General features: G+C 42.5%; 2 protein-coding genes across 4 annotated transcripts in view; one reads left to right on the top strand and one right to left on the bottom strand.

Moving 5' to 3' along the window:
• myo10 (myosin X) overlaps window positions 1–6,072 on the top strand; it is a 106,674-nt gene extending 100,602 nt beyond the window's left edge. For all 3 annotated transcript variants that reach the window (XM_014022025.1, XM_014022024.1, XM_014022026.1), the window contains 10 exons: window positions 443–634; window positions 711–868; window positions 952–1,075; window positions 1,151–1,448; window positions 1,529–1,736; window positions 1,822–1,958; window positions 2,034–2,154; window positions 3,605–4,081; window positions 4,161–4,352; window positions 4,435–6,072. In XM_014022025.1, the coding sequence (XP_013877479.1) occupies window positions 443–634; window positions 711–868; window positions 952–1,075; window positions 1,151–1,448; window positions 1,529–1,736; window positions 1,822–1,958; window positions 2,034–2,154; window positions 3,605–4,081; window positions 4,161–4,352; window positions 4,435–4,545 (2,018 nt within the window). In that variant the 3' untranslated portion in view covers window positions 4,546–6,072. The remainder of the gene's footprint in view (window positions 1–442; window positions 635–710; window positions 869–951; window positions 1,076–1,150; window positions 1,449–1,528; window positions 1,737–1,821; window positions 1,959–2,033; window positions 2,155–3,604; window positions 4,082–4,160; window positions 4,353–4,434) is intronic.
• A 2,069-nt stretch (window positions 6,073–8,141) lies between these two features.
• The window catches only part of marchf11 (membrane-associated ring finger (C3HC4) 11), a gene marked incomplete in the record, with an annotated part of 6,606 nt that continues 4,207 nt past the window's right edge, over window positions 8,142–10,540 (bottom strand). Inside the window, 1 exon segment of the mRNA XM_014022023.1 lies at window positions 8,142–10,032. Coding sequence (XP_013877477.1) covers window positions 9,709–10,032 — 324 coding nt within the window.

The following is a 10,540-nucleotide window of genomic DNA, read 5'->3' as shown; positions in this document are numbered from 1 at the left end:
CCATATATATTATATAAAATAATGAGAAATTAAATTTGACTTCGGTTGGACCAAATTCACTCAAAATCAAGTGAAAAAAGGTCAATTTTTCTTTTACAGATTTGTTGTAGTGTATTTACAGAGTTGTTGTAATGCATTTATAGATTTGCAACAATCCCATTTTGTACAGTTTGTTTACTTTCTGATTCAACTGCCTGTTGTTTGAACTGTGTTTGTTGGATGTAAATATGATAAGATTCTTAGCTTTCTTTGATACCAAACATGTCCAGGTTCAATTAACAGAAGTTAAAAGATATAGAAAACTGGAAATGGAGGTTAGCCCCCAGTACCGAGGGCATGGGGCTCAAGAACTTAAAGTATTTAGTGCAAGAAGGAGCTTTTATTTTGAAGGTTTCAAAAGTCAAATTGGGTTCAAATAAGTATCTGATGTTGTATTCTTCAGGTTGGCTGCATAAAGAGATGAAAAACAGCACCAAAGCGTCGCTGAAGGTGAAAAAGCGCTGGTTTCTGCTCACCCACAACTCCCTGGACTACTACAAGAGCTCGGAGCGTAACGCCTTAAAGCTGGGGACGCTGGTGCTGAACAGACTCTGCTCGGTGGTGCAGCCGGACGAAAAGGTCTTCAAAGAGACGGGTAAGATCCGGAACCCTCCTGAGGGGGATTTCCGACCCTCCAGCCGTGTTGTTTCACTCCTCGTGTGGCGTTGCAGGATACTGGAACGTGATCGTGTACGGCCGTAAACACTCGTACCGGCTCTACTGCAAGCTGCTGAACGAAGCCACGCGTTGGGCCAACTCCATCCAGAACGTCATCGACTCCAAAGCTCCCCTCGACACGCCCACCCAGCAGCTCATCCAGGACATCAGGGTAGGAAGCTTCTAGAAAAAGAAAAGAAYCGGTCACGTTTATGTCAGAAGCAAACTAAAGAGTGGTTTCTGTGCTGTCGGCAGGAAAACTGCCTGAACGGTGAGGTGGTGGAGCAGATCTACAAGAGAAACCCCATCCTGCGCTACAGCCACCACCCGCTGCATTCACCGCTGCTGCCYCTGCCCTACGGAGACATCCACCTCAGTGGTGAGACATCTTAGTTAAAATGGTTTGATTATCATCTTTTAGGTGAGTAAAACCTCGAGGCCTTTCTTTCCTCAGCTTCAAAGACCAGGAGCTACACCACTCTGCAGGATGAAGCCCTCAAGGTCTTCAGCTCCCTGCAGCACCTGGACGGAGTGGCTGACCCGGTTCCCATCATCCAGGGCATCCTGCAGACGGGTCAGGAGCTCAAAGCGCTGCGCGACGAGCTCTACTGCCAGCTGATCAAACAAACCACACGGCCGCCTCAGCCCGGCGCTCCTGGGAACCTCTGCAACTGGAAGATCCTGGCCTGCATGTCCTGCACCTTCYTCCCCTCGAGGGGCATACTCCGATACCTCAAGTTCCACCTGAAGAGGTGAGCAGCAGACGGATTCTTMGCCTCGTTCGACTTAGAAACCCTCTGAAAGGATGTGACACGGTGTAAACTCTCTGCAGGACTCGGGAACTCTTTCCCGGCTCTGAGATGGATCGTTACGCCGCRTTCGCRCTCGACTCTTTGAAGAAGACCCGGGCCAGGGAGAACGTGCCGTCGCAGGAGGAAATCCGCTCCATCGTGGCCCGACAGGAGATGAGCACCACGGTTCACTGCCACGGAGGAGGCTCCTGCAAAATCACCATCAACTCCCACACCACTGCAGGAGAGGTACAGCAATCAGACCATGCAGCTTTGCTTGTAGATGAGAGGCACAAAACAGGACTTTCCCCTGATATGTCTTARCCTGTGGCAGGTGGTGGAGAAGCTGATCCGCGGTCTGGCCATGGAGGACAGCAGAAACATGTTCGCTCTGTTCGAACACAACCACAGCACAGAAAAAGCCATCGAAAGTCGCACGGTGGTGGCCGATGTGCTCGCCAAGTTCGAAAGGTAACCATAGCTCCTGTTTGGAAAAGGGTTTTTGTTTTTTGTTTCTACCACTAACGCTCCTCATGTGCACTGCAGACTGTCGGCGAGTCCAGACGAAACCAACACTGCCTGGAAGTTATACTTCAAACTCTACTGCTTCCTGGACACGGACAGTGTTCCTAAAGACAGCGTGGAGTTCGCCTTCATGTTCGAACAGGTAAAAAAACTGATTGAAGGGCAACAATGTAGAGGGGTGGATTTTAAAAGTTTCCTACAGTAGCTGTGTTTCCATTGCAAATGTGCACAAAACTTTGTCGATATTCTGTTAATGTCAAAAAACACAGTTTTGCAACTGTGGTGTTTCTATTAAGTAAGAAATGCTATTAAAGTCACGTGAATACGTTTGTTCTCGCYATAAGTCATTACAAACATTTAATGGATGTAAACACATAGCATGTTGCTACCATGACACTAGCGCTCATCATCAGAGGAGACGTCGGCGTCTTATCGAGGCTTTCAAGWGACGAGCCCCTAATACTTGGGAGCGGCTACGTATGCTGTGTTTTTGGGAAAATATAGTTGGTGAGTTTATTACGTTCTTTTACTATTTCTGTGATATTACTACTACGTCTACTTCCAGTTTTCTTCTGCGTCGTCTTTTTCACCAGTAGAAACAGCCGGTTGTTGATCACGTGACTCCCGCGATGCGAAAAAAGTGTTTCCATTGCAGTTTTGTATAATACACCAATTTCAATACGGCTGAAAAACCACCTCTTCCTAGCGCAAAAACATTTTGTTGAAAAACGTAATTTTTTTAATTGATTTTATTGATTGTTTCCGTCGAGCAAATGCATTTTTGTAATTCTAATTTGCGCATTTTCATGGTCAATGGAAACGCAGTTAGTGTCTCATCTGTTGACTGTATTTGAAGTTGTTCTGTTAAAGCAGGGGGGTCAAACTCATTTTTCACCAAGGGCCACATGAGGGTAATGGTGGCCCTCAAAGGGCCAGCTGTAATTTTTGTTTCATGTTTAACTGTGACTGAACGCAAAATGTCAGGTTCCTTGTCTCGTTGCTACGGCTGAGCCCCGCTAACAACTGAGCTCTACCTGGTATTTCCTGCATAGAAACAGTGTTTGAACACGCCCTTTTATAAAGACTGAAAAATACTGTTTACGACTGACTAAACGTGACATAAATAAAACAGAAATATGATCAATTAATTAAAAATTAAAGTAAAAGAGTTTTGCTCAATGAGTTACATAAGTAGCAGACATCATGAATTCTAAACATTCCCACTTTCTGACAGGGAATTCCCACTAGAGGGGCATTCCAGTTTAAATTTACAACTTGTAAGTGTGAAGTTCCCACTTCAAAGATTGTGCACGGCCCGGCTACTTTTGAACGCTGTGCAGCTCCACCTGGTGGTGGGATGTTGTAATTTGGCAGGTGAAATAATCCACATGCATTATGGGAGATGTAGTATATTGTCGATGCTGATTTTAAAGCATCATACGCTTGTTTAAAAGACATTTAAATCTGTTGATGTTCTTGGAGGCCACATAAAATACTGCGGAGGGCCACATTTGGCCCGCAGGCCTTGAGTTTGARACGRGTTGAAGTAACCTTGTACCTAAAGAAAGAATTGTGTGTTTTCACCTTTTTAGGCTCACGAGGCGGTGATTCGAGGTCACTATCCTGCCCCCGAGGAGACGCTTCAGTTTCTGGCCGCCCTGAGGCTTCAGTACCTCCTGAGTGACCAGAACTCCCAGACCAGCATCCCGGAGATGTCCCAGGTGTTCCCCATGGCTCGGCTCCGGGCCCGAGTGCAGAACTCGGCCAAGACCTTCACCCCGTGCGGCGGCTCGGCGGCCGACCGCTCGGGAACGTTCGAGAGGAAACGCTCGAGCTTCCTGGAGGGAACGCTGAGGCGCAGCTTCAGGAGCGGCTCGCTGAGTCGGCAGAAACTGGAGGAGGAGAACAGCCTGGAGGTGTGGATGAGGGAGGAGGCGGCGGCYGTGAGGACCAGCGTGATGGAGAAGTGGAGGAAGTTCCAGGGGATGAACCAGGAGCAGGCCATGGTGAAATACATGGCTCTGGTGAAGGAGTGGCAGGGATACGGATCCACACTCTTTAATGTGGAGGTGAGGACCGAGCAGAYACACGAGTCGACACTCTGTGAGCAGCTTCCACCATCATGACGCTAACTTCCTGTCATTTCAGAGTCGGGACGGAGCGTTCCCCTCAGAGCTGTGGTTGGGAGTGAGCAGGGAGTCCATCTCAGTGTACAAACGAGGGGAGCCGTGGCCTCTGGAGGTTTTCCCCTACGAGCAGATCCTCTCCTTTGGAGCTCCAACACCCAACGCCTACAAGATCACCGTGGAAGGCCGAGAACTGCTCTTCGAAACACACATGGTCAGTTCTGCATCATGAATGTATCACATGTTACGTTCTTGAAAAGCTGCAGCTTCACGGCTGCTCCTCGTCTCGTCTGCAGGTCATGGACATCGCCAAGCTCATGAAGGCGTACATCAGCATGATCGTGAAGAAGCGCTACAGCAACTGTCAGTCTGTTAGCAGCCACGGGAGCCAGTGCAGCGCCTGGTGAGCCCCGCCCCTTAACCTTCAGCCTCGAGCCRGACTGCAGCTGGATCCTCAGCGCTCTGGGAGAATAAACTAAAAAAATAAAGTCGCAGTGGCTGAGAGCGTCGGTTAGTCACTGTGCTCCTGATCTTCATTCCAAACCTTCACTCCGCTCTCCTCTAAGTGRCCTGCCGTGGTCAGAGACACACTGTCAGCACGTCCAGCTGCACTCCAGTCCAACACAGAAGTTCCTGAACACTAACGTTTTATTTAAAAACAAAATAGATGCAACACTTTATTTATAAGTAGCAGTTTGAGCTTGTCGTCGTGAGAAGTTTTGATAAAAACTGTTTATGTGCTGAGTCATGTTACGGACCACTGTGAAAGAGCTGGAGATGAGCAGAGAAGGTGGAAACGTGACACGGCTGCACTGAGACCAAAGAAAAATGGACCACTTAGAATGATGCTTTTTGAAGCTGAGTGTGGTCCCAACCTGTTCTGTTTAAAGCAACTAATCAGACATGAGTTAAAACTCCAACGTTAAATATGATCAAGTTAAAGGCGCCTCTAATCAGGAAACAAAGGATAAAATAATTGTTTTTGTGTGTTTCTCTTACCAAAGAGTTGCTGTGAGCTGAAGGTTTTCCTCCCTGATGCTCAGTTTCAGGCAGAACAGTGAATGTTTAATGATTTGTGAGGAAAAGTTTATAAAGAGCTTGAATGTAAAAAAGCATAAAGGACTGAAAATTTAAAAAATAAGGCTGGAAGCAGTTTGGCTCTGCTGGGAGAGATTCATTTTCTGTAAATACGCAGCTTTTCTACTCAAGTGGTTTCCTGATATGAAGTGTTTAAAGTAAAACAGGATGACCTGTTTGATCCACTCTCAGCAGGACCTAAAAGCYCTCCAACATTTCTTTACCTGCTGATGTTTTACACTCTGAGTCCATTTTATTAGATTCACCCTGCTGGAATCACCTCTTATCCCTTTAATAGATTCAACCAGGTGGTTTTAGTTCACGCTGACAGGTTAGCTCTGCTGTTCCTCCACATTCCAAACACACTGAGTGGACTGAGGTTTGGATTTAATGAAGTGGTCGATGAGTAAAGTCCAGCTGTGCAAGTCGTTCCCAGCAGCTGAATCTAAACTGTTCAGAACATTCAAACTGAACGGATCCGTCTGGAACGTGTTCAGCGGTGAATGATTTGCTCAGCCAGGACTGTCGGCGGTGTAACGTCCCCACAGCGTTCACTGGAGCTCCGCTGGCGGCAGGTCCTTCCAAAGATGTGTGCAGGTTAAGCCCCGCCCCCCGCAGTGCCTTCCTGTGTATATTCTGTACACTTGTTTTCTTTTACCTGTGCGGATCTTTTTGACGTCATGTGCAATGTTCTATAAATGTATTATCTAATCATGAGGCTGTACATTTCATACTGCAAGTCTTCACCTTTTGGATAATCAGAATATATTTCTTGTATCGTTTTTGTATCTTTTTAAATTTTGCATTACGTGTTGTGTTGATTTGATAAATCTGATAATAAAAGGTTAAAAATTTGACACTGCTGTTTTATAATTATTTGTAATAACAGGACATCAGTGGTTTCTGTTTGAGACGCAGCTCATCCTGCCTTAAAGATCACAGCATGGAGCTAATTAATTATATTTATTAAATAATTACATATTAGATACACTAACCTCCACAACCTGGTTGACTGAACATTCATATAAAGTAAATTTTGTATAAAGTGCAATATCATTTATTAAAAGTACACATTTTCTAGAAACTTTGAAAGGTTACAGTGAAGAAACTTATTAGTCATGTTAGATACTGATTATAAAAGCACTAGTTTCCTTTTAAAGTATTGACTTTTATAATCTATTGTTTGACTATTATGTCTTGATTAAAATAGTTTAGATACATGCCCGAAACACCATCACAACACAAAAAACCGTTAATCAAACATAAGTACAGGTTTTTTGAGTGTCTGCAATTCAGCCGTAAGCCAGTAGTGGGCGCACCAGGCACTGAAGAACATGTATAACTACACATGGGTTTTTACGATGTAAAAACAAGTGTGCATTGCCATGCAGCATGCCTTTGCCTGCAGCAGTGGACTTGCAGAATGAACTGTGACCAAGTTCAAATGTGTTTTCTATATCAATTTGTGCRTGTCAAGTCAGCAGGTGTTTGTAATTATAGTAATTGTGTGACAATATGAAGTTTGCAGTGATTTTTTGTTAAAGTTGCTGTAGCTGGGTTTTGAACCCAGATCTCCCACATGAAAGCCCATAGAGTTAACCATGAGACACTGCCAAGGGTTGGCTTGTATTTGTGCAGAAAGAGGCCACATTGCCAATGCAATTGTTGACGCATAACTGCATAATATTACAACAATAGAGTAATATTAGGACAAGATTTTAGTAAAACATCAAAATACAATCATATTAGAATTGTAATCACTGAACTACTGAGTTTAAATATTATTAAACTATGGTTCAGTACTGAGTATATACAGCATGGGGCAGTATTGGACCAATACAAGGCTCCATTGACTGCCATTATATGATTTTAAACATTAATATTTCAAAAAGTATAAGTTGTAAAGGCACCAAAAGGCATAGCCATCATTTGGCACTGGAGCTTTACAGATATAAATTACAATGGCAGCTCTAGGACAAAGTATGCAGGAGGAGAAGAGTGCCAAAGTGGCGATGACTTGGATGGGAAACGAATCACAATAGTGTGCATTGCATTGACAATGCACACTGAATATGCCAGAACTTCTGGTTTCTGGTCATCGTTGGTTGCCTGTCTGCACAGACAGATTAAACCGGRGTTCTCTCCAGTCACTGGTGTTGTATGGTTTCATTCTCATCACATTTATTCTATTCAACATTTATGTGGTTTCATCTCGATTTCAGTTAATGAACACTAAATTTTCTTACAACAGAGCCCGACTCTGTCAAATGTTTTTCGACCCTTCAGTATATTTTGTTTTAGGTTTTAAATTCTTGTTTATTCAATTTTTTTCATTCATAAAAACAAAAAAATCAATATACAGTAAAATAAAAATAAAAAGTAAATCATGCCGTGAATAAAAATGGTGGAGAGTAAAGAAAAAAAATCATATCTGACCCTTATTGAAAAAAAAACTTCAGCTAAAGCTTCAGTTATCTCCAAATTTACAAAAAATAAAACAGATCTTTGTTTTATTTTCACTAAATACTACAAACAGTTTATTTTCCCAATAATTTTGACCTAATTGTCTTTTTAAACTAATAATTTTAGAGGTTTTTATCATGTAGCAACACTATTAACCTGAACAATTGATTATATTTTTATATTTAAACTCATCTTCTGTTTAACTTTAATCAAGCAGAGTTTTTGAAGTGGGTTTGTGTGGAAAAGCAATAAATTGTTCACGTCTTACCTGGACATCATGGCGYTGCAGGGATGTCCTCACAACAAGGTTGCGGGTTTGAAACTCAGCTGGGGTCCAGTTCTTTTCTCCAGGTTTGTCTTGTAAATCTTGAAAAACAAACCAACATGCATGAATGATGAACTGGTTCCAGGTGTGGAGGGAACCAGTTCCATACGACCCTGAAGAGAAGGATGAACACAGCGCTCTGATACAAATCTGTTTTATATGTTACAACCATGGAAAAGAAKCAGAGACAGCCAACAGCAGCGTCACACTGAATCATCTCTGTGCTGCACAACGACACACTGATCCTCCGAAGGCACCYAAACACAAAAAGACAAAAGGCAGTCGTGCAGCACCACACAACCCAAACACAGCTGCACAAAAACAACAAAAACAGTCTCTGCCAGCATCACAACCACAAACTGAGATTATCAGATTATAAATCCAGTTTGTGCTCATCTGTGTCCATCTCTGGAGAACCTTTTCAGATTGAAGATTTGAATGAAGCTGAATCACTTTTATAAAGATCTTAGTTGTTTGTTCTTCAGAACTAACTCCTCCATGAGCTGCATGTTACTGAGCTCAGTGACAATCAGCATTATTTAAATGTCTTCAGTGGAAGAGGCGTTTGTGTTAGTTTAGCATTTTCCCCTCTTTTTTTTGTACTTTGGATAAATATAAATCCATCAAATCCTTTAACAAATAAACTCCCACAAAGAAAAACAGCGTTTTGAACACGAGCCTATAACGATGTGCTTGTTTCTGAATCAACCCTGCAACCTTCACGCTTCTTGTGCATTTTAAATCTGCAGCTTTACAAGGCCTGCACCTGAATGTGCAGAAGAACACTTTAACATTAACTTTTAACAAGTTTTGTAGCAATTTCTTGAATAAGTGCAGGAAATCTTTGCAGGTTCAGTTTAGTGTTTAAAACAAAGTTTGCTGCTTATTGAAATTAATCATGTGCTCCAATAGGATTAAATTATTAATAAAAATGCTTCAAAATAATTCAAACTGATTGTAGGCGGGACTACAAACTTTTGCGAGGCGTGGCTACTTTGCTAAAACTAAACAAGCCAAAAGTTCAGGGCGTTAAAGCAAAATGCTTTAGGGGTTTAATCGATTAAAAACTACTTTTAATAACATTTATCCTTTAAACTGTGAGTAAGGCTACTGCATGCAAACTAAACTATTAAAACTAGTCCATATTTGAGTTCTGGRCTCAGTTCACAGTGCTGAAAGTCTGAGTAGACCCTGACAACTTCTTCCTTTTATCTTAAATAAAATTTCTTGGCACTAAAGATAGTAAACATCCTAAAACCTTCCTTTCTTCTTGTTTTTGTCTTTAATGTGAGAATTAAATCCTCATGGTTTAACTTTAGAAGCAGCTCTCCTGCTGACAACAAGGAGTTAAAGCCACTTCAGTTTTAACTCTAACAACGCAGCATTTAGGAGCTGTGGTAGCATCTATTTGACTTTTTAAAACATTTTAAAWATATAAACATAATGCAAAAACATGAAAAGTAACAATGTGAGCAGTAAGTATCACCGTAAACTCCAACAGTGGAAAACAAGCAGATTTGCCTCCATCTTTAGTGCTGCAGGATGGTCTGAAAACAGAAACTAAAAAGACAGATTTAAGATCGAGGACCGGCCTCACTGTCAACAAACTCATTTGGAAAACTTTTGGCAACCAGAAAAGCAGAAAACCTGTAAATGCATAAAACTCAGGTCGACACCAAGTCTTTGTTTTGTTCCTGGTTGGTGCTCACACTGACGTCACACGGATCACAACCTCTCCTGAGTCTGCGTCCTGGCTGAGGGGGTTTCGGGGCACCAGCCCGGGGCAGAAAGGTGCCAGACAGAGGCAGGTCCAGGGCCGGGGCCCCAGCTGGGTGGGGTGCAGGGGCCCGCTGGGCCCGAAGGTGGCCAGAGGCAACCAGAGCGTCCTGGGGCCCAGAGAGGAGCGGCCGGTGCTCGACTCCTCCATGTCCTTGGTCTTATCGTAACTCTGAACATCCCAGTGCAGATTGACAGCCCGCCAGCGCATGAAGACGTTGTACACTGCTGCCCCCTCGTGGACGATCAGGCCTGTTCCAACCACAAGGAGAAAAGTTTTGACAATATTAAATACACTGAAATATATGACGTATCGTTTAAGCTGCAGTACGCAAACACATTTCTATGATTCTTAACTTCATTTGGTAAAAAAAAAAAAGGCTGAAAAAACAGAAAAGAGTTCAAATTATAGCAGCAATAAACTCACATAAACATTAAAGATGCAGCTTCCAGTTGCAGTTAGTCACTAAAATTATCTTAATGAGCAAAAACAAACAAAAAAATCTTTGAAAGTGAACAAATGTTTGTTCAGAATAAATAAGTTTCAAGCGTTTTGATTTAAAATAAGTAAACTTTATTTATATAGCACCTTTCACAGACAGAAACATCACTAAGTGCTTAACAAAGAGCAAAATAACTAAAAACAACAAAAACAATGCATAAATATAATAAACAAAAATTAAAAAACAGTAAACAAAGATTACCTAAAAGCCTGTCTGAATAACAATATCATAAGATATTGCTTTAAAGAGATAAAAGGC

The sequence above is a fragment of the Austrofundulus limnaeus genome, unplaced genomic scaffold (genome assembly GCF_001266775.1).
Source record: "Austrofundulus limnaeus strain Quisiro unplaced genomic scaffold, Austrofundulus_limnaeus-1.0 Scaffold315, whole genome shotgun sequence".
NCBI classification, from domain to species: Eukaryota; Metazoa; Chordata; class Actinopteri; order Cyprinodontiformes; family Rivulidae; genus Austrofundulus; species Austrofundulus limnaeus.
Note: the sequence above shows the minus strand (reverse complement) of the source record. Positions and strands in the feature narration are given on the sequence as shown.